Here is a 25,045-nt window from a genome sequence, read left to right as displayed (position 1 = left end):
ACAGATGTAGACATGCATCCCACATTAACCAAAGAATGGGTCGGGAGTGCCCACCCTGCTCATATAGCAATAAACTGCAGTAAGGCAGTAACTGGGCTATAATTAGAATTTAGGGGGGTGGGTGGGTTTGGCTCCATTTCTGTGAGAGGAGCCTGGCCGTAACAGAGGGGCCTTGCCTTTACACTGCTTGAACATCACAAATCACTCTCATCGCCGCCTCTTATCTTGCCCCTTACTTGTGCTACTTTGGAAAGCTTGCTTCACATGGAATAAAGTGTGAAAAATCTATAGCATTCAGTATTGTGTGTGTGCTTAAACTGCCCTTCCCTCCAATATATTAAGATTATGCAGTCTGTTAATTTTTAGGTAGACTAACTGACTGAGGTGAACTGTGGTGTCAACCAATTTTTATTTTTCAGAGTAATGATGCAAAAAAATATATATATAGGGATGTGATTACATTTTGCACAACTCCTCAGAGTGAGTCAGTACAGTGAATTCTGATGTCTGATGTTATTCCTCATCATTAAAACAGTTCCGTCTTTGTAGTATCCCTAGGAAAACATTTTCACCTGTGCCCTGCCTTGCAACATCCCATGTCTAAACTGAGTAAGTTTTACTTTCGGCAATGAATCAGAAACTGGCATTAAAATGGTCCTGTCAAGTGAGACAGTACTTGTGGACAAGTAGCAAACTGTGTTGCTCTGTATCTAACAGTCACTGTCGTTCTTTGATACTTGTGCGTCACACCTGATGTCCTCAAACCGAACAAATTGCCATCAAAGGGAAATCGCAGTGGAAGGAGCACAGTGCTTGTGCGTGGGCAGGATTCTGGCTTGAACGGTTAGTCACGTCTCCATTCCTCATTGATGCTGCTTCACCTGCTCACAGGAATGACTAAGCCCCCCAGTCCGCACCCCCCCTCCCCCGAAACCGTGGCTTTGATCGAGCGGATCTGCTTCACTGAGAGACAGGTTTGGAGGTGCCCAAGGAGAAAACCCACAGAGAAAAAGTCTGTTCTATCAGAGATGAGACTCATGGTGTCAAAGAACATCACAAACATCCTGTTTTTTTCCCAGTTGTTATCTACATTATGTACAGCCTCCCTTGCTATGCATGTCTTTTACAAGTAGAGAGTTATTAGATGCATAATTCTGTTAAATAAAGATGACCATCAAAGGTAATGGTCACTTCATAAAGATGATATACTGCAAATGCCATACAATTCCCCTGCCACCCACAGAACGCCGATACTGCCTTCCCCTTACTGATCATTGATTTTACCTTCAAAATGCATAAACAGACCGTATTTTGTATTGGCATTGTACTAGAGTATGGTACTGACATCACACCTTGTTATTTGTGTAGGTGAATGTAAACCAGCAACAGGAAAAACACATATTGGAATTTCACTAAATATAAAGCCAATGTGTTTGGTAAGAAACAAATATTTCAGTAAGATTAAAGCAGTGCTTAATTAACATCCTGCATCTAGACATGCTGCCCACCTTGTCTGGAGGAATTGATTGTAAAAACTGACAAAACAAGGGGAAGTTCTCTTCAGAAGTCAGCTTCATTGAATAGGTTGCAGGCCACAGATAATTAATAGTTTGGCAGATCTCTCAACGTAGGCGGTTAAAAGACTCAGTGATTGCAGCCGTAATAGTAGTCCCTTCTCTTTTATGTTTAGGCAAGGTTCACAATTCTTTGACTTCTCAGGTGCATTCCTTTTCACCTGTTTGCTTGTGTGTGTGTGGATATGCGCATGCATGTGTGCGTGCGGGTGCATCAGCAGGTGTGTGTCTGTCGTTTTGAAAAGGGTGGATACTCTGTGGAAGTTTGGATACTCTGTTTCAATGGTTCTGAAACTGAGAGTGCCTTTTGGGGGACATTTCATATATACCCAAGTAAAAAGTAAGTGCTCCACTGATGGCAATTTACAAGATTCAAGAGATTGACTGTGAAGGTACCTGTCAGTTCAACCCCCAGTAACTTGCCCTCCTGCAGACTGCTTTTCCACAGAACTGTAACATTTATTTGTATAACCCATTACGGAGGTTCACTGCTGAGTCCCAAAGCCAGTCAATCCATCAGCATCACTGATAGACTTCTAAAGACTCAGAGACACTGGTTTGTGCCATAACCACTGTTTCCTTCACCTGCTAAACACAATTGCCTCTAAGATAGACACATAGCCTCCCTCTTTCAATGTTAAGGTTATTTCAGCACTGATTCAACACATCAATATAAAAAGAGTTGTCATGGTGATTTAAGGTTTGGATGGAAAGAATGTCTCTCCTTCGCATGCACGCACACACACACACACACACACAGGCACAGACACAGAAAAAAAAAACTTTCAGTCATTTATGGAACGCTGCCATTTAGATTATCTCGCATCCCCCTGCAGTAAATAACATATTTCATGTTTGAAGGCTGAGACAAAAGAAAATAGAAGGCTATTTTTCTCAGCTCAAGAGGAGCAGGTACGGAGAGACCATTCGCTGCTCATCTGCCAGTGGGGAAGTGAAAGGATTTCCATTGCTCTGCCATGACAGCTGTCCTGAAGGCTTTTGCGTGGTTTTGTTGTTGTGTTTTAATGGACCCTGAAACAGAGCAAATAACAATGGATGATGAGTGATGTGACAGGTGGGAGGGAGAGAGATGCAGTATGTTGGGATAAAAAAAAAAACAGACTGCGTTTTAAATCAAATAAATCAGTCAGCTCAAGATGCCATGAAAAGCCCTGTCACAGACCGTAGCATCTTTCATGGACAAAGGCATTAACCTCCAGGGCCTGGATGCAGTCCCCTCATACAGTGAGGCCCCAGTCTCACACAGTTCCCAGCAACAGAAGAAATCCCTTGGATCCCTTATATACCCAGCTGGGAAACAGATAAAATTCTCATCTCAGGGTAGCTTGAGCCCTTCAAGCATTTACCCAGAGAGCATGTCACTGGCACAAAATTTGAGTGAAATAATCATTTTAGTGGGTGGGGGGAGGCTCAATTTGATTCCTCTACACATAGATATGTCTCTGCTTTCCCTCGCCCCACCACCCTCCCATTTTCAAGGTCTGTCAGTTAATGTGAAAATGGTGAAACTGACATGGCTTGGGACAGACCTAAAGACTCCAAAGAGCAGGAGAGCACTGTCTCTTCAACTCTCCTGTCAGTTCATGTTGTGGAAGTTCGCAGACTTACATTCCCTGGTGCAGACACCGGGGAGGGAGAGAAAAATGGGAGATCTGTGTGTGTGTGTGTGTATATGTATAGATAGATCGAGGGGGGGGGGGGGGGGGAGATAATACCGAGAACACAAAACAGAGGGGAAAAAGAGAACAATAACATAAAGGTAGAGGGAAGAGATTAGGATGTCCTTATCTGTCATCACAAAGATAGAATCTGAATAAAGAGCCTTTCTGAACACACAGTGGAATTCTTATTCAACCTCTAGCATACACACACATAAACGGAGACAGAAGTAGCAGAAATGAATGACAACTTTTCAAAGTCATGAGTGTAATACAGCGAACATCTGGCTGATCTGAAGACACAGTGGTAATGATTGTGATGCAAATTCTGCAAGACGGCAAGAGAGATGCCTGTGGTAATACAGTGATTTTCACAGGAGGTCACATACAAAAAGGAATAATAGCGAGGTGCTAATGTTTTCATATGCAAAAGTGATTAATTTGTCAGGAGCATGCCACTTGTCCGTAACAGTAAATGTTAGGTTAAACACATTGCATGTTTGAGTCTGCAAAACTCCTTTGGGCATGTTTCACTTGTATTCATGGAAAAATGCTTTAGAATTATGGTCGTGAGAGCAGCAGAAACACATTCAGCTTTTACTCCAGAGAAAAAAGAATGTTAATGGATCAATTTTCAGGGTGTAAAATTGAACCAGATCTTGTCCCTAGCGCACTCAGGGTAACTGCTGGTAAAAATGGAAGCCACGGCTGAGTTTAGATGGCTCTTGGGGCTACAGATTTCCAAATTTCTGTGGCACAAGGTAGCTAAATGTCCAAGTGCACCTCCTGGACAGCGGTCTGTCCCAAGGCCATTACCCCAACCAATCTCGTTTAATGCTGAATGCCAAGCAGAGAGGAAATGGATACCAATGTTAAAGCCTTTGGTATGACTCAGCTGGGAACTGAATTTATAACCCTGAGACATCAGGGCAGACTGGGATCACAAGACTTTGTTATTTTGCATGGGTCATTCTATGGGCAACTATGGAATAATTATTGTGCATTATTGTTGTACTTAGTAACCGTCCACAGTAAGTATCCATTATTGATGTTATAGATTGAAAGAAAAGTTAAAACTAGGGACATGGATTAGAATAGGAAAATCGTGTAAGAGACAATTCATTGATTTAGCATTAATTTAAACACTCAAATTTGCCTTCGGTCAAGAAGGCAAAGGGATTTCATAGTGTCCACCTGCATGTCTACAAACTAAGTCTTTAGGATGTTTGACATACTTACTTTGATTAAAGCTAACAAGAAGCAGATGAAATTCACTGTAAATGAACTATTGCACCCCATAGTTCATGGATATGTAATTTAAATGCATTCATGAGAAAACACAGTACCGCTGACTGTAAACAGTATCTCTTACCAGGTTTTCCAGACTAACCATTCCAACATGATGTTACATAGCGGTAATAATGGCATGACAATCATGCTGGTACATTGACTCTCATGTGCAACTTTTTCAATTACATCTCAATCCATGTTTGCGCTTTCAGAAGCAACGTTATTGTCACTTGCTCTCAAGATTAATGTTGTCTGTGTCAGTACTGTCTCCACCGCACTCTAACCATTTCTGTGAAGACAGCAAGATGCTGGCATACGGATTATGCACATCTAAGGGAGGCTAAAAGATAAATGGGTCATTCCCGCTAAATCATTTACGTCAATAAAATCAAAAGACAATTAATCTAAAGCTGGAAATGAACTGTTTTACGCTCTGAGATGACTTGTGATGAATTAAGGGTCACCGAAAAACGGAGATTCGCAGAAAACTCATGCCTCCCCTCAGTTCAGCCTTTTGAGCACATGAATGTTTTATGACATGACACGTACTTCGCGGCAAAACTGTGAAATCTGCGGTGGGGGGAAAAAGCGCAGGTGAGAGAGAGGGAAAACATGGGGATGAGGAAATATATGCGCGAGAGAGTAGAGGGAGGGGACGGAGGGAGCAATGAATCACTTTGTAGTCATCGTTCCAAGGGAGTTTATTTTCTTGAAGAGGAGCGCCTGTAATGCGAGACCCCTGTTAGAAAATCAAGTTTCCAATTGAAGCACGCTGTCCTGGCGACAGCCACTGTGCGCGCAGCGAGTTCGGCGTACTAGCACACACGGACTGAAACGTAAGGACCACACAGCCGCGGTCACACATTTTGCAGCCAGCATTTACTACTTTCTCAGATTACAGTGTTCATTGTAGCAGTTTTTGTTATTCGATATTTCAACATACTCCCATGTAATCATTTGTGCTGGCTGGTTGTATTTGAATGTTGGTTACAAAATACCCCTCGAGAAAATGTATTCGATCCTTGGCTCCAGCTGCAAAGAAGGGAGAAGGTAAGTGACCGATATAATGAATTGTATAGCCGTGAGTCGATTTAAAATGTACGCCTTCGAGTCATAAATTGTAGCTATTGTTCAAGAAAATTCATGGAAGTTTAAACCGGTGGCGCTCCTGGGTCTTAGAATTACACACTGTTCCCTATTAATTGATGTGTTGTGTCACTGCAGAACTCGCTTTTGACCAGCGTGGTGTACGCTGTCAAGAATTAACGATACACTTTATTAAAAAAAGCTTCAATTTTTTAAGGTGGCACCCTTCTGCCACAGAAATTGACAGTGTTTCAGGTGGGTGAAATAGCTTAAACTTGGATAAAATGGCTGGATAATCGGCTTTAATAGTAAAAGTTGCGACTGGATTATGTCACAGTGATAGTTCACCCTGCAATTAGTGTTATTTTGGAAACAAAGCGTCATGGTTATTTTATTTTTCTGTTAAAACACTTTCTGTCTGTAACAGATATATGTAGTGCAAATAAGCCAAATAAGTGTTTTGTTTCTTGTTCTAAGAGCCGGGTGTAATAACCCGCACGCGGGGTAATAAGGAAAGTCAGTCAGACCATCTGTCTATGAATGTAATTATAATTACAACGTCAATACAATTTGCCTCTCGTATTTTATCTAATAATATTTGAGAAACAAATATTGAATTGAAATATCAATTTAAAATATAGTCATATGTAAAAGCTAAGTGATCGTTTTTGTTACTGAAGTCTAAATCCAGCTATTCCATGCGCATATATATTTCTTGCATCACTAATTTTACTGCTCATTTATGAATCATTTCATGTAACACCTTCTGTGAAATTCTCTCTAAAATGAAAACGCGGAGATCCTATGTGATTTTAAAAAGAGGGCTCTTTGGAGCTTTTGGCGTCGAATTAAAACCATGCTAATTCGCAGTACTGATTAGATGGTCTCATTATTATGCGATTGCGACCAGTGACGAGGGATGTAACGGTGTTGTGAAAAGCCCGTACATATTACTCAGTCAATCAGAAATGATAAACATCTTGTTTCATAAGCAGATGTTCTTTTTATACCTACCGCAACCGTACTCTGTTTTTATTTCTAGAATGATTTATCATCTGTCAGGCAGAGCAAATAGCCAATGGCCTGGCGGCAACTTCTTTCTCAATAAACGTGACTGAAGTTAAGATTTTTTCGTTCTTGCCAGTGATTTTTAAGAAAAAAAAAAAAAAAACATGCGCCTTTGACATATTTTTTATTCCACGGGTGTGGACTATGGTGAAACCTTCGTACTCAGATTTAGCACAACAGAGTGACAGGTGGACATGAAAGCTCTCTCTCCCTTTTATGCACGCGCACAGTCACCGCACGTGCAATCATTAGATAAAAAAGAAAAGCGGTTGCTAACGACCTGTGCACATAAAAATGAAAATGAAGTGGGGAAGTCAGTTGTGTTTAGGTTGATTAATAACTTCAACATGCATAAGACTGATTAGAAGATGATTTAACACCTTGCTGACCATGTTTTCCGTAAGATGTCCTCCCATTTCGGTCAAGATTTATGGCAACTGACAGTTTAGATGGCGGTTTCCGTTAGTCCTGCACTGCCAATCAGACCCATCCTTCTTTGGACTGCTTGCAGTTGGCCTGTGAACACATCTTACATCCTAATGGCATATCTGAATATAAAATTAGTTTTTGATTTCTTGATTCTACTGTTTAATCTATTATAATGTTGTGGCCTTCTGTTGCATTTTGATTTCTCTCTTCTTTGAAAGGAAACTCAGTTCAGTTAGTTTAAATAAGTATTTAAGTCTGCATTTCATGCTATTCAGATACATTGATATCTGCCAGGAGTAATGTTATGGTTATGCATTATCTGTTGCTAGCCAACTGACGAACTAACTAGCTGTCGGTACTGGTAGCTACATCCACAATCAAGGAGGAATACATATTTAACAATTATGGTCAGCTAATTTTCCAGATTGTAGCTAACTATTCATATTGCTCTGCTCCAAAAAAGTTGCAAATTGAATTAAAATTAAACTAATGTTAAGTGAATGGCTGATTGAAGGTGTATTCTTTGTTCTACTACTATACATAAAGTGCTCTTACATACAGCCAAAAACCTGTTGCCAGGATTTAGTTTTCCCTGATGGCAGTTTCATTATGGGATGTAGTTCACTTGCATGTAGAAAAGTGGGATTAATTTTTCAGTAAAGCTTGTTAGATAATTCTGTATTCTGTAATGCCTTGGTAATAATCTGCCATTTCACAAGTCTTGACACTCAACCACAATAATTAAAAAAAAACAGATATTTATTCCCTTGTGTTAGTTAAAATATGCAGTCCACTCGTCTAATTTTCAGAATTCTCTTAAAACATTCCTAAGGCCTTTTATTTCCGTAATTACAGACACCAGAGTCTCCACATATTTCAGCCTTTCATAGGATTAGTGATAAAAATATTCTCTCTGGTGAAGGCATAACTGCTGTCAGCGTTTGATAACTGTTCAGCAAAATGCAGTCATAATTGTGATTTAATCTCATACAGAAGGGGTGTGGCTTTGAGGGCAGTCATGACTGCAGCGTTTCTGAACTGCTGCCTGAGCTATATTGAATACAGGGACCTGGTGCATGGCTTATTTATCTTCAATGCAACACAGCTATCACCCTTAGTGCCACTGCAGATTAAGTGAATCCTCCAGCTCTCACTTATCAAACGTTTTCAGCTCCTATGGATTGTTATTTACTGACTTGTGACTAATTTTGTATGTGTTTGTTAAAGAGACAAAAAAATCCCAGGCACATTAAGATGAGGGCCACTGAATAATATCTTCTGTGCTCAGAAGTAAATAGTATGCAGCCATCAGATTTATTTATACTGAATTGGAGTAATAAAGCAACAGGGGCTTCTTCCTCGGTGAGGGTTGCCTTATGAACAGATCATGCATCAGTGGCTGGAAATTGAACAAGGTCTGATGATTGTTATTTCGATAAAGCATCGCTCAGCCTGACAAGAAGTGATTGCTGCTCCAGGATTGTGCCGTTAGATACAGTATTTCACCCAGATTTACATCCTGCATTTAACCTTGGATTCAGTCAACATTGTGCAAGTCTTACATATCCCTTCACAAACCCAGAGTGCTGAGTTCAATGAATCATCAACATGAACGAAAGATATGTGTACTGGGAAAAAAATTCCATATGCATATATAAGTAAAAGTTAAGGATGCTATGTTGATTGAGTAGAGAGGTTAGTCCTTGAGGTTTTCTTTTTTCTTTTTATGAAGGTCATATTTTCATTTAGCCTTGAAGCATTGGCATTATTCAAAATGCTTCGACATTTAAGAAATACATTACAAGTCTGATTTTATCTTGAATACATTGCCTACTAGAAAATGGCAGCCATTTAGGAAGGAAATACACTTCATGTGCAATGAAACCTTTCAGTTTAACAGCAGCCCGAGTGAAACATTTCCTTTCTCATTCCAAAACGGTATGATAATAAGCAGTTGTACTCCCTCATATGCTAACCCACTTAACAGCCATAATATTACTTTGGTTGTTGATATTCTCTGTTTTTCAGCCATAGCCAGGCACAATATTGTGTCTTGCTGTGGGCAGTAATGATGAAGAGGGCTGATGCGGAGTAAAAACGGGAGATGGTGTGAAATGTAAATGAGGATATCGACTGTCGAGCCTCTCTACTCCGAGTTGTGTCTTGCAGCTGCTCGGTCTGCGTATGGCATGAGGGAGTGTGGAGGAAAACGGATCAAAATGTGATGAATTGCATAACTTAGAACAAAGGAGAGGTTTAGTATAAAAAGCCTACTACTAATGCATCACAGTACACTCTTCCATGTGGGCATGTCTTGTCTTAAATCTCTTGTTACCGTGTTTTATATATTAAGACAAAAGAAAAAAAATAACTGGCAAGAATTACATGTCACATCATAAAAGGATGCTAAGCTATTGCCCTCTTATGGTTATTAATCTGTTATAACTTGCAATTCTTTCAAGCACCAGTCAGATATACATGTTAAATAATAATTGTTAAACAGGTCAGGACCATGGACGCACAAGAGAACGAGAGAAAGCGGAAAAAGTAATCGTACAGATTTTGTATTGCAGGCACTGTTGATAGGTATTAGGTGAGCAGGAGTGGGAGTGGGTCTGCCCGTGACTTCTCTGACCTGAGCTTTAGTGAGTTCTACAATTTCTCGGAATGGAGTGTCAAATGCAGCAACAGATGGCATCTATGAAATGTGGGCGATGTGTGCTGGTAGGTAGCTTTAAACCAGGACAGAACTCTGCTGAAATGTCAGGTTTGCGGCGCGGTCAACCGGCAAATGCCAACACTCTGCCTCACACTGACTTTTACTGAACTAGACTTCAGAGCTGTGAAAGATTACACAGTGGTAATGTGTTGCAACACTCCATCAGGGCTGTATTCTCAAGGGGAACCTCACAAGTTAGGTTTGTCACAGCAAATGCCTAAGTTAAACAGCAACAGTGGTTTATGATATGCATTCTGCAGCCAGGGACAGCAACGATTGATAGGAGCAATTAGTCATTTTATACAACTCCAGATGGAACAAAAGGAACAAGACTTGAATTGTCCACATGGAAAACACTCACTACTCATTTTGGTGTCCCTGAGATTGATTAATAGACTAGTAGCCTGATGAATGTTTCAAGACTGGAATTTTGCTATGGGTGGTAATGCATTTTTGACTTCTCAGGCATTAATGTCTTTTAACCATCGGAAGTCCAAAGATTAATATTGCTTGTCAAATTTGATGTCATCACCATGACTCCCTCTTTATCTGGAATGCCCTAGTACACCCGCAAACAAGTGTAACAGAGCAATAAAGACAAAGTAGCTGAAATGTTTTTTTTTTCTGAAGATAAATGTTCACTTCTGTCTGAACTGGTCATATGTGAGGTATTTTTGGCAATCATCTGAATGTGACCAGAGCTTTTTGCAAAAACAGTTGATCACTGTCAATAGGAAACATGTGACGCTAGTGTTTATACGCAAGTTAAATAAAATAGCTCTGACCAGTGGTTTTTTCACCTAGATCCCACTATGAAGTCTGCCCTACAGTTTCTTTTTTCAAAAAAAATCCTTGGTAATAAGGATAACATAAGCTTGCACAAGCAAAGTGTGAGTGTGTGTGTGTGTGTGTTTGGTACTCATAGCATGGTGTGTGAAGGATTGGATACACAAAAATGTGCAAAAGTAAGCTCTGATAAGGTGTATGGTATGGTTTGGTATGCGTCAAATCAACTATCTTGCCTCAGAATTCATACATTTCTGCCTCATGGCAATATGTGTTCACAGTGTGTTCACGGTCATGACAGAAAAACCTCTTCATTTTAACATTGCTTCTACTGTTAGCTCTCGTTTTATTTAAAATATAAATCAACAAAATGACAGCATTAAGAACACATTCCATGTGTGCATGTATGTATATATATGTGAATATTATAAAATATGTATGTTATATACATGTATATACGTATATATATATATATATATATATATGTTGCAGTTCACAGTGTCACTTTCATGTTTACACCATGTGACAACAGCTACTGACAAGGAAAGTCAAGTTGAGGGAGAGAATGAAAGAGTCCAGCACATGAATCGGTCACTAGCTCTGGCAATGACATATATCAGCTCTGATTTAATGGGGAACAAAACAAAGCAAACAGATTTGCATGAAACTGGTTTGACCACATTGCCACTAGGGCTTCCTAGACCTTTCTTGCTTTGCTTATAATTGATAACTCTGTAGATAACAATACCGTTTCAGCTAATTTACTGATTATAGAAAGCACTATGGTTTTCTTTCTTTGCTTCTTGTAAATTCCAGGCCTGCCCCTTTCCAATCAATTAAGCCAAGTTAAAAGGGGCTTTATCTCCATATCTAATCACATTGATCATGGCTTCTATGACTAGCAGTCTTAATCTCTTTAGTGATTGGGTGGTGGTGGGAAGGGTATATTGACATGACCTGATGTGAGTGGAATTGGAGAATCTGGCCTCACAGGAAATTTCCCTGAGCTTCAGTAGCTATGGCCTGGCGTTGATGAGCCGCTTTCATAGATAAGAGAAGACCTCCACTCACCACATACTCCCCCCCGGTCACCATCACAGAGTCAGAGTTTTGTTCATGATGATGGCTCCATTGTGGACATAGACCAGTGAACAAAAAGGAATAACAAGCCATATTTGAGTGTGAAAAGCGTCATAAGGTGCTTTATAATATGATTCTGTGAAATGCATATATTGAACTATTGAATTATTGAACTGGTTAACAATCCCCTTTGGTAAAATCTCCAAACACATTGTCACATTTACACTACTTGCTAAACATTAAAAATCATTTAGTAAAAAAAACACAAATTCATTTTAAGACTGCATATCTTCTTTAAATGTCTAAATGTCACACCCAAATGTGCATTGTAACTTGTTTAATGCGTCTAAATTTGGCTTCATGGTCACAGGAATTGAATGGGTTACTCATCGCTCACTTTCAGGAAGCAAAAATTTCCAGTCATTGTGAAGGAAAACATATCTTAGTCTCGCAAAGATAAAGGAAACAAGCAGCTAGAACAACAGTAATGCCGTTTTAATTAAGAGGACTAAACCAGGATTCAGAATGTGTGCACCAAGCCAAGATATGAAATGGAATGGATTTAGATAAATGCGTTTCTGTGTCAGTGAAATATGGAGCGGGGTGGGAATGTTTATGGTTTTGAGAGTGGTGGATGTACTCAGCCAGTCTGCAAGGGAACTCCATAGCTGGCAGCACAGAATTGACATGGACCTGCTGCCTGCAGAGCAGAGATTAAATGTCTTTTTTAAAGTATAATTTTTTGATGGATGGACGGACGGATGGATTGTTACAATCATGGTAAAGGGCTCACTAAGATCTTTACATCTGTGTTTCAGGGGCGTTTGTGGCACCAGTGCATCATGGTCATTCCTGCATCTCCAGCCACAATCAAGGCAGAGATGTTCCCACACTACTGAGACAGATGCTGACATCAACCTGCCCTTCCTCCAAAATATTCCTCTGTCCAGATTGTGCCAAGGCCTTTTTTTAGTGTAATTACACGGTTTTTATCGTTTAACCTCAAGGACACGATATAATCGCCTTGCCAAAGGGGACAGCAGTAGTCCCACAATCCCTCAATGTCTGATTACGTACACTGAGTGGTGCCAGTGTCTGAGTTGTGGCCTGTGTTTGAGTTGGTGCATTCTGATGAGGACGCTGCCAGATTCATGAAGAATGGTGACCAGCCTGGTTTTGTTTTGCACACGAAATAGCAGCACGACACAGCGCCTGACGTAACTCCCAACTTGTGCAGCCAAGTCTCAGATGAATCAGAGGTCAGAAACCTCAGAGAAGGACAGGTCGCACTGCTGCCTTGCCTGAAGTCACAGATGTCATTGCAATATGAGGAGAGCCGACACCTGCAGTTCTGGTTAGGTCACCAGTTGCACACTGGCCTTAAAGCACATACATCTAAGATCACAGTATCTCTCCAAGATTACATATTTGGTGTTTTTTCAACAATAGCATAGGATTGCTAAAAGACATACATTTGTTATGCCGTAATATGTGTAAGCAGCTCTGTTGCTGTATGGTTAATGTGATAGTCATCTAGACTGAAGTATCATCAGTCACATCATATACTGCTGGACAGGCTCAGATAAATAGAAATATTAATTTCCATCAGAGTAATGTAGAAAATTGATTGATGTATTTGCTCTCTGCCACCACTGAGTTTGAGATATGTTGTCTTGTTTGTGAAAAACCGAGCCGCATTCAACATGAGGAAAATCAACCAATGTACTTTTTAATATAAGCAAACCTGGATCAGCTCAGTAACGAATGTCAGAGTTTAGAGTTCAAGTGTTTCCTCCTGAAGAGAACATGACCTCAGTTTCTCTGCCCCAGAACTGCTCCAACTGCAGTCAGGTATCTCACCCAGAGGTCAATGTCACCAAGGCTGTGGCATTGGGACTGGTCCTGGGGGTCTTCATCGTGTTTGGGGTGCTGGGCAACATACTGGTCATCCTGTCAGTAGCCTGTCACAGGCACCTGCGGACCGTCACCCACTTCTTCATCGTCAACCTGGCGGTGGCCGACCTGCTTCTGAGCTCCACAGTGCTGCCCTTCTCAGCCATCTTTGAGATCCTGGGCCGCTGGGTGTTCGGCCGGCCCTTCTGCAATGTGTGGGCGGCCATGGACGTACTGTGCTGCACGGCCTCCATCATGAGCCTGTGCGTGATCTCGGTGGACCGCTACATCGGGGTGAGCTACCCGCTGCGATACCCGGCTATTGTGACGGAGCGACGCGGGCTGCTGGCGCTGGTGGGCCTCTGGGTCCTCTCGGTCACCATCTCCATCGGGCCCCTGTTCGGCTGGAAGGAGCCCGCGCCGGAGGACGACACGGTCTGCAAGATCACCGAGGAGCCGGGCTACGCCATCTTCTCGGCCGTGGGCTCCTTCTACCTCCCTCTGGCGGTCATCCTCTCCATGTACTGCCGGGTGTACGTGGTGGCCCGGCGGGAGACCAGGGGCCTGAGGGAGGGGCGCAAGACGGACAAGTCGGACTCGGAGGGCGTGACGCTGCGGATGCACCGCGGCAACACCCCCGTCTCGGAGGACGAGACGCTGCACAGCCGCAGGCATTTCGCCCTGCGCCTGCTCAAGTTCTCTCGCGAGAAGAAGGCTGCCAAGACCCTGGGCATCGTGGTGGGCTGCTTCGTCCTCTGCTGGCTTCCTTTCTTCCTGGTGCTGCCCATAGGTGAGTCCATCCCTTACAATCACAGTTTATACTTGCTGCCCCTCTCTCCCCCTCTTGCAGTTGCGTAGCCTAAGCTTTTTCAGTCAAACACTGAAAAAAAAAACACTCCCAGACCATTAAGTGTGAGCATAAAACCACTCAAGCCCTACCAGAGTTAACCTGTGCAACCTGACTAGGCAACAGAAGCTAAGTACATTATGATACATCAGTCACTAGTACACAGAATGCAAAATATGTCACAATAGTACATGTGAAATAGACATCAAATCCTAGAGGTAGCAGGTGTTATGGGGCGGGGATTGAGGTGGAACTGAGATACAGTCAGTAGTCCAGGAGTGAGACGACCAGGGCTTGAACTAGGAGCTACTTACAATGCTTTGTAAGGTTTTTTTATGGAAGATTAACTTGGACCCTCAGAGAAGCAATTTCTTTTTGATGACTAAGAGATAGTTGCATATCAGGGGATGACAGTTAATTATGATATGCAACATCAGCTCATTAAAGCAGGACAACCCTATTATAGTTTGGTAAAAATAGTTTTTAGTCACTTGTGGAGGTGGTATATGTGCCAAGAGCTTCTGTTACAGTTTTAATCAAATAGCCATTATTAAAACCAAATGATAATTTCCTCTGCTTTATTGCACCTGTCATTTCACCGTTGTCTAAATCCATGATTATGATCTAATAATATTCTCCAGCATAGGAGAAGCTTAACAAAATATCTCAGTTCACCCTCTTCAGAGCTCTGTTCTGTATAATGAGACAAGACAGTTTGCCAAGTACCTTTTCCCAGAATTGGCCTAGCTGGAGGGACCTGATAGCAGTATATCAGTGATACTGTGCTTAGTAATTACGGAAGAAATTAGTGATACTGGCAACTTGAATTGTGGAGTTTGCATTTCTGTGTAGCAGTAGGGGGTAACTTTATTTACAATCCTCTCAGTCATTTAAAGATAATGAAACTAATTACTAGTGTGACAATATGGGTGTTTCCCATCAAGGGCATTTAGAAAATGAGTCAAATCATTTCAAATGGGATGCGTCAAGCTTTTTATTTTAATAATTTTCACATGAATGGGAGCTTGAGAAAGTGTTCAGCTATACTGCTGTATTGTAATCTTTTCCCTCCTGTGATTTGCAAATTTTGATTGGTCTGCTGAACAAACAACACTTGATTTCTCAATTTTCAACTTTATATAATTATGTTTATAAAAAGTGTTTGGCACAAAAAAGGGGGAAAAATATATGCAATAAAGTGGAATGAATTATCATAACAATGCAGAATGTTTGATTAAAATCATTACAAATGCCCTTGAGGGTTTGTAAATCAAAAACACTATAGATCCACTGCTTGACTTCAGTGAAATCACCTGGGGGGGGGGGGGGGGGGAGTAGTGGTGGTGGTGGTGGGGGGGGTGTGACGGGGCTCCAACACATTCATGAAACGGAACAAGAATGACGGTGACAGCTGTGGAAGGGACAGAACGGGTTGGATCAAAATCAAAAGCAGTGAGTAATCTTATGAGCAACTGCATTTCAATCAAACAGAAAAAAAAACAAATTATCCTAAATCAATATGATGCCAAATTAGAATGAATTGACTTTTTTGAGCAACACAGAATTATGGCACAGAAAGCAGTCTTTGTGAGGCATAAATGTTTTTCCACAGGGTTATTGACACCATTCATTTACACTGAACTCTACTAGATACACAGTATTAGACATGCCTGCCCCTTTGAACTCCAGGGGTGTTTTCTGGGTTTGGGACTTCAATGAATGCAATCAAGGACTTGGGGACACCCACATGAAAATGAAATAGGTTGTAATATATTAAGAAATATCTTGTTTAGGTCAAGAGTATTTGGAATGTATTCATACATTTAATATATTTTTACATTTGAAATATGTCAATGCATAGCAGAAATATACTGCAGTATACCTAAAGGGCAATGATTTGCATTTTTCAATATATTGATTGAGCTAAAAAATATATTGTATAAAATACATTTTGAATGGGTAGTGTTATTCAACTGAAATCTCCAAGGATAATCCAGCAGCATAGTACAATATAGTGATCCTTGTGAAAACTTTGAAAACTGAAGCTAGCAAAAAGGTCAGCTCAGTATAATATTGCTGTACCTGTGAAGGTTTGTTATTTTTTCTCTTTTTGTACAGGAATTTTCCTTAAGAGAACCTTGCCATTTTGATTGAAACCGGAGGGCAAGTCTTCTCAGTGTTCATGACTCATTAGTGTATTTTACATACACTGCTATGATTTATTATAGTAGTACATTTATTGCTATTACAATGGGGATTGTAAATTTGGAGACAGTAAAACACAGTCCACACTCTTTTGTGTTTTCTGGATTTTCACTCCAAATGAGCGTGTAGTGAACATACTTTCGTAACTAATGGTGAGTTGATTGAGTTAATGTGGGGAATCTGAATGTTTTATGATTGAATAGTACTCTAGCTTGAGATGTATTTGCAGTTTTGATTGAATCCAGGGCAAGGTTCTCCAATGTCATTTACTATTTTTAGCCAGGAGCCAAAAGGCATTGACCCGGGGTCACATCTGTTGTCGCAATTTTCTTTTTTGGCTTTTCTGGGGCAGCCTTTCCTGATGCGATGCCATGCGTCTCCATGCAGGGCTGTAACAAGGACCTGTTGAGAGAGGGGGTTTGTTGGCATTTTACCATTGTTTCATTCCCCTGCAATAGAACATTTCCATTACCAAACCTAAGGCATTTGTGTTTCAAGGTTGACCGCTCTTGAACTTTGAAATAGAAATCCTCCCTTTTTCAATGGAGGAGAGTATTTCCTGAAACCAAACACAAACACAACTGTCAGACAGAAAATAGAAAACCAGGGATCTATTCTATATATACCTATCAAACCGATATAATTTCTTTCTTCTTTTCCTTTTCCTTTTCCTTTCCTCAGTGATCTTTCCTTCAGTCAACACGTGTATTATGCAAGCACAGCGGAGAACCAAAGAGATCTATCACTTGTGTAGCATCCTTCAGTGCAATATTGGTGCAATAAATTACCCCCAAAGGGAACATCTGCCCATGTATATATTTGTATTCATATGCATATTTGATGAGTTTTCCTTCCGGCTCAAGACTGGTAATAGAAATAGTAATGTATTTATGCATTAGCTGTGTCTGATTTTGATTTAATTAATAAGTGAATGCAATCCAAATGTAAATGTGAACAAATAATGGATGTAATTGAGGTGTATTCATAAGAGTTATGAAAAGGCCACGGATTGACTGATGCACATGTAGTTATTTAAAATGCCTCACACACCCACTACTCTGAGAAAATGCAGGTGTTTTGAATTTGATAAGCAGATTTAGAAAGGAAAACAACAAAACACAGGTGACAAACCCTCATTTCTTAGCTGCTGTCGACGGTTCCATTGCATTCAGGCAAATGGTTAATATTTCATGAGGCCATCTGGTTTTCTGCCAGGGCATTTTCAATAACCTTGTCAAAAGAGAAAAATGGCAAAACATTGCCATCAGTCACAGAAAATTCACCCACCTCTGTGACCATTATTGCATCCTTATCCCGCTAAGTGCACAGTAAGCTGAATTCTAGAGGAACAAGCCATAGAACCATTACCAGTGCTATGTAATGTAGCAAGGCAGGTAATAAAACAAGCAGAAGCCCTGGAATGTTGAACATTCTAGCATTCTGCATGTGGAGCATTCACATTCACACTCATGCACATTCACGCTTACTGATAAAATGTGAGATTCTTTGTAATGGCAACACAGCTCGTGCATTAAAGAGTCTGATTTACGGTCGTATATTAATAGTCTGTGTAGAAAGACACACTCTCTAAGGAGGGTCAGTGGGTGACGGAGACCTCCACAGACACCGCTGCTGGCCAGGCCTGCACCTGTTTGGCGAGCTGCCCCTTTGATAACAAACACCGTCGTCGCCCTCCTCCCTTAGTATTGCATTCCCATCATGCCTCCCTCCCTCCTGGTGAAAACACAAGTGGCGCAGCACACGCTGGCAGACCCGTCGGCTCGTCGTATTTCATGCGCCGCCGCTGGGCCCACGCCTGCATCGGTTCATCATCTTGGCCGGTGACAGCTGCGAGCTGGCTCTTTCAAACAGGAACACCCTCTCCATGCAGCATGCACGCTGACCACTAATGCAGGGTGACGTCGGATGTGATGTCACAGTGGTGGTGTCAATGGATGATCTTCTCGTTCTTCTCTTTTATTTTACAGTTCAAGAGTTAGGCCAGCCCACAGAATGACTTCTGTAGGGGAGAGAGACAATGTAGAGGAGATACCAACAATGCTGCCCTTGCTTTAATTGACATTACAAACGGAAGATCAAGCAGGGAAAATGCACAAGCTGACTTTGCATGACTTGAAATGTCCTTCCCTGTCCTCAGTAGCAATTCATGCACTTAGCGCTCTTACTTTAGCACTTCTGCACTACGTGTAAGTGTAGGGTGAGGAACATTCGTTGAGACTTAAGCCATTAATAGCCACCCTGTCTAAACAAGCCCATGACACAAGGACAAGCTGTAATTACAGTTATGTATGGCTGAAGTAATAAAGTAATAATTTGTTACAGCCCTTGTCACTTTCAAGATTAAATGAACCTGCTTTGTGGTGTTTATTTAGCTCATTCCACTATGGGGCAGGGAAGCTGGCTTGACAGCTTCATCAAGGCCAGGAAATAACATATGTAGGACTTTGACCAGTTAAAAAGCTTGATGAGAAATGTCTCTGCCATGAAGTGACCCCGCTGACTGTTTATGCATTTTTCCAGGCTTGTCTCTTTTGCTATGTACTTGCCCTTCATAGTCACTTGTAAAAACACAGAGCCATGAGAAGCCATTTATCAGTCATTTTCAGCATGGCAAAACCAGCCACTTCTCCACCTCTCCTGATCTCTGACCAGGATCTGAGTTGTCTGGTGCAAAAGGAAATCAGTGATGCTTCACTTCATCTGGAACACAGACAAGGAAATTACAGATGACTGCAGATTCTACTGCTGTAGAGGTTCTTAATGACTCTCATTTCGGGGGTTAAAAACATGGTGTTTGTATTCCGCATAACACAAAAGGCATAATCACTGCATTCAGTCTGAGGCGCTCGTCGGCTTTCCAAGGCGCCAGATTACGTTGACTTGATCGTGAGCAGAATAATAGAATTGCAGAGTTTGGCTGCTGCGTTTCTGGGATTTCACCCCCTTGCAGAACTGTGGGGAAAAGAAAGGACGGCATTGTCCCGTCTGCCAGAGATCTGCTTTCTCTAAAACTGCCCCGACAGTGCCCTCCACCGCCACGGCCTCTCTCTGTCACACCTTCATTTTTCAAAAGCCTTTCATTAACAAACCTTTCAGCTCATGCAATAAAATATTTGATGAGACAGCTTTCCCCCCCCTCTCTCTCCTTTGAAGACAGATCATTTGAAGGCCGTCCAGCATTCTGGGCTTTTAATTATTTTAATGCGCCAGCCATTGGGTGTTAAAAGTCACCTACGCTTAAGGTGGCATTGTAGTTCTACTGTGCAAGCAGTCACCGTTTGTTCTCCCCCGCCGTGATTTGTGCTGTTCTCTCTGTGTTGCGTCCTTCCCCTAGTCGGTAGGGGCGGGATTTATGAGGGCAATTTAAATAGAACTGTTAACCTTGGTCAGGAGCGGGCTCGTTGGCAGGGAAATCGGAAACAACGAGGCGAACGCATCGGGCTAATAAGGGAGCCACGCAATCTGGCCCACTTCCTTTATTCCTGGAGATTGCTAAATTTGAACTTATGAATGACTCACGGTTTTATTCCCTCATGAATATCGGCAGTCTCTCAGATAAAAACTGCCTTTAATAATGGGAAGATTTAAATTCATTATGCAGAGTCACATTTAAAGGTCACCCTGATGCAATGAGGAACACGTGGCAGAACTTCTGCTCTTGATTTAAAATCACACATATCATTCATAATGACTGATGGAATCCCGGTATTTGCAATTTGTACACACAGAATTCTATCTATCTATAGTTACATACCACATGTGTAGGATAAATAATGATATACAATATTGATAGATATTATAGATATTATATAGTCTAATATTAATATTAATACATGAGGTACATGATGGTACATGAGGTGAGTATTTTTATGTATATATATATATATATATATATATATATATATATATACACATACACACATAAAAAATGCTCACCTCACCTCTACTTCAAGGGTCACTGCACCAGGCACTGTAGTTTAACGCATTGTTTCTCAAGCGATGCCTGAGGAAAACAGTACCTATCAAAAACACTGCCCCTGCTCCTAGTGGGGTGTTTGTCCTGTTCTCTCCCTTGCATTTTGAATGCTATAAAAATTGTCAGCAAGAAGCTGTATGAATTATTTCTCTTTGCAACCTTTGCAACAATACATTCCAGAGTGGGTGTGGTTTTGGTCATGTGGCCCAGTTTAACAAGATATTTCCGGCCCTATTCACGTGCTTTGATTTGCTGTACCTGAATTGATCGTGGTGCCCTTGAGAAGAATACCATCATTATGCAGCACCCTGTCAGGACAATTTTCATTTTGCACTTCACAGACAATTAAATGCTAATTGGGCGTTTTGATGCCTAGACTCCTTCACTGGCTTCATTGCGCAGTTGATTCCAAAACTGTCATCATCAGTTCGACCATGAAGGACCTTTCACTGTTTCACTTATGGATTCAGTAAACAGACTCAAATATGCTTCCATGTACAGAATGTATGTGTATGTATGCATGTGTGCATATGTACATATCTGTGTGTGCTTGACCTATAAAATTATGTATATTGTGTCTAAATAGGGGGCTGACTCCCACACAGGTCTTTTGTGTCAGAATTTACGATAAGCTTAGAAAGTGGCATACTTATGCATTCAGAGACATTAAATTATACAGTGTCATAAGTCCTGTTGTAAGTGTTTTATCAAGTGGTTATGGTGATACCAGATTCTTGATATTGATATTGTTTGGTCGGATGCACGAGTTTATCTTGCTACAATATCAGAGACCAGATTGACATATTGAGCAGCCATAAAAAAAAGTGATTGCAAAATTTACATTACATTTACATTAAATTTATTCATTTGGCAGAAGCTTTTATTCAAAGCCACTTACAAGGCAGAGGCACAGTACATCACAAGCAAAAAGCCATATAAGGAGTCAACAAAATAAGAAGCATAGCATGACCAAGTTTCAATATTTTGCCAGACAGTGTACAATGTACTAGCTGGTAGAATTAAAAGTGCATGAAACCAAACAGTATTCTTTAATGGAAAACGAAGTTTATGATATAAGAAATTGCTTGAATGAATGCAATCCAAACTCCAAAATCAAACCTCATCAGTCTCAGGTGTCTCATGTGTTTCTTTTTGTTGTGCTGTGGCCGCAGGCTCCATCTTCCCTGCCTACAGGCCCTCAGACATGGTCTTCAAGATCACGTTCTGGCTGGGCTACTTCAACAGCTGCATCAACCCCATCATCTACCCCTGCTCCAGCCAGGAGTTCAAGAAGGCCTTCCAGAACGTGCTGGCCGTGGGCTGCCTGAGCTACCACGCCCGGACTGCCAAGCCGCAGGGCCACGGCCAGGGCCAGGGCCACTTCCACACGCTGGGGCTGGAGGTCCACGGCGGGGCCTCTCGGCTCAGCCCCTCCTCCAGCATCGCCCTGTCCCGCACCCCTTCCTCCAGCGCCGGCAGGGAATGGCGGGCCTTTTCGGCGGCTTCGGGGGCAGGGTCTATGGGGGCGGCGCCAGGCAGGGCCGAGGTCGCCCGGGTTCGCAGCAAGAACCTCCTCAGGGCCTGCTGTTGTGTTGGCAGGGAGGGGCCTACCCAGGGAGCCGCCCCCTCCCAGCTGCCCGGCCCCGGCACCTTGCCTGTCATCAAGATCCACCAGCTCTCTCTGTGTGAGAATGGGGAGGCTGTGTAGCTAGCTGCACATAGAAGACCTCAGGGAGATCAAATCCTTGTTATTGGAATGGCAAGGTGCAGTGGCACACTCTACAGGTTCTGGGTGATATCAAAAAAGCCACCGGTTTATGAGAAAAATATTTTCTCTGTTACTTTGAGGACAGGCACAAAGAGGAGCATTTGTATGGGGTTTTATCCATAACTCCACCCTGGGAGTTAGAGCCTTTGGTAACAATTTAAGTGTAGGTTTCTGCATAAGAATTATGTAGATCCTTCATAAACCCTGCCCTACACAATACATTCACAAGCACATATATCAACTGACATAGACTTCATAGAATGTGCTGTGTCCTGTGTCTTATGGGACATTACCATTACTTTATCATTTATTATGGTAATCTCTCATATCATACTCTATGTCAGGTGGCATTGCCATTTATGAATGCTAATACAGTGGCGATGATGGCATTCCTGTATTGCTTCTGTAAGATTGTAAGCTTTAAAAATTCTGATGTAGAAGTTTATCAAAACACCAGAACACCAGACAGGTCAAGTATGATGGACAAATGGGTAAAGCTACGCTATCTGACTGGGTTGGAGATAGCAGGTTTTCTAGGATGCAACCACTCATTTCACTGGGCCTCACTGTAAAGTGATTGAAATGGTATAAATGCTTCAGTTAAATTTGCCTTTGCCTGAAAAGGGTCTGGAGACAAAACTGGGGTTTTTTCCATAGTTCAGTCCTTGTACTTTCCCAGTGGTTCCAGTAAAACATTGCAGGGCACTGCAGATCACCAGTCAGACATTTGACAAGCTTGTTGGAATGCCAGCTATGTGTGCCAAAGGTTTGTGGCTCCTGAATAACTCCAAAATAACTGAAGGCATTCGTCAATATGTAAGCAACAAACAGTGACTGTCCTTTGTAACAGCAAGGCCTGATACACAGCACTGCAAATATGTTAGTACAAGAGTTTCTCATTTTCCAGTCTTGTCTCCTAATCCAGGCTGAAAAGCAAGTCTTTGCTTTACTGTATAAAGCTTCTTTTCTGTCTGTGTGGTAAATAAGTTCTGCTTTGTAATGTAATTTAAACAAGAAATTACATTTTCCTTGACATCAGAAGCTGGCACACTGCATTATGTCACTGCATGACTTATGATTCTGTGTTACATCAAATATGTTACGGACGTGAGACAGAGAGAGGAGCTCAGAGGGGACATTTTAAAATTTTTAGAACCCCTTCAAAAACCGTAAAAGAAGCTAAGACAAGCTTTCAAAATGTACCATATCATTATGCAGCTATGCTTTAGTCCTCAAATTTCACACATCAGAATCTCCTGTATGATTCCAGTCATCAGGGCCCCATGTGAAGGATTTTATGCTTTGGGGGACAGATAACTTGATGATATCAGTTATAATACAAGACCTCAACGGGCTTTCATGCTTGGGAAAAGAAAACATATCTGACTGCACCACCAATGATGAACTTTTAACTCTGGCGAAGACCCTAAGGATTTTTTTTGTCTTTGCTTTTTCAAACCAATACAGATAAAAGGTTGCTACAGACAAGACGATAGCTACGCACAACAAGAATCACCAGGCCAACGTAAGAATCGCTGAACAAAGTCATGTGCCCTGGTTTTACAATCCTAGCACGTGCGTGTGTCATTTTGCTCTCTTGACAGCCTTGGAAGCCACCGCCTGCCCTGTAAATTCAATGAAAACAGCGCAGACTCAAAGTGAAAGACTGCGGTTGCTAAGTGGATTAGTTTCATAAAAGCTATTGCTTAGTCCTGGTCTCACTGAGAGAGTGCCTACTGATTAATCCAGAAACTATACAGAGTAATGGCTGTGTAAATCTGAGCTGTGTGAACGCTTGTATGTGGGAATCTGAATGACAATCCCTCTGGGGTCAGTGTGCTCTGTGTGCTTATGTAGAAATGGAATTTTGTGCAATTTAATGACTGTCTGTGGACCACTGTGAACATGAGAAGGTTGTTGCCAGCCAAGAGTTGGCTCTTTTCAGTCTGTCGGAGATGGATAAGCAGGTAAACCGAATCAAAGGCACATTGCTTCGTACAAGACAGTGGCTCAACCCTTGATGTGATATCAACACCCTTCATAATTTCACATTGAAGACTTCAGATGGAACTGTGTTTTGTTTCAGTTTAGGTATTCAAAATTACAGTTCTTTTCCAGTTTTCTGGTCTTAATTATGAAGACTGATGCAAGAGAACACCTCACCAAGAGCATCCTTTTAATCCTGTTGTATGATGCACAAAACACTGAAGTATGCATTCCTTAAAGGACCATGTTCCCAGTGTGATGTTGAATTATATAAATGTGTGTAAAAGTCTGTGAACATCACTGTAAGTGAAGCCCTTCAGTAAAAGAATGTTAAAACCAGGATGGTGTAGGAATGTGTTAGGAACAATTCCTAAAAACAGGTCTCCCTCTCCCCCTCCCACCCTGTGGAGCTGCCAAGCTGTCTCTCACTGCTGTGAGAACTGTTTGACTGACGTGATGTCTCCCTAGTCTCTCACCAGGGTCAGAGTGTAGGCAAGCAGCCGAGCTCTTTTTAATTACAGCGCCCTGTCTGTGCAGTCTTGGCAGCAGTGGGAAGACAGGGCAACGGCGTCGCTCCATGTCAAATAACATAATAAAGAGTATGAGAGGTTTTAAAAGCTTTTGGAGTCCCAAGGTCA

At 41.6% G+C, this 25,045-nt stretch overlaps 1 protein-coding gene across 1 annotated transcript; it reads left to right on the top strand.

Moving 5' to 3' along the window:
• Window positions 1-13,487: 13,487 nt before the first annotated feature.
• adra1aa (adrenoceptor alpha 1Aa) lies at window positions 13,488-22,633 on the top strand. Its single transcript, XM_036527578.1, has 2 exons — window positions 13,488-14,394; window positions 21,826-22,633. The coding sequence occupies exons 1-2, from the start codon at window positions 13,518-13,520 to the stop codon at window positions 22,359-22,361; spliced, it is 1,413 nt and encodes a 470-aa protein (XP_036383471.1). The 5' UTR covers window positions 13,488-13,517; the 3' UTR covers window positions 22,362-22,633.
• Window positions 22,634-25,045: the final 2,412 nt, after the last annotated feature.

This window comes from Megalops cyprinoides, chromosome 4 (genome assembly GCF_013368585.1).
Source record: "Megalops cyprinoides isolate fMegCyp1 chromosome 4, fMegCyp1.pri, whole genome shotgun sequence".
In the NCBI taxonomy this organism is placed as follows: Eukaryota; Metazoa; Chordata; class Actinopteri; order Elopiformes; family Megalopidae; genus Megalops; species Megalops cyprinoides.
The sequence above is the reverse complement of the archived record's forward strand: the minus strand, read 5'-3'. Positions and strand labels throughout refer to the sequence as shown.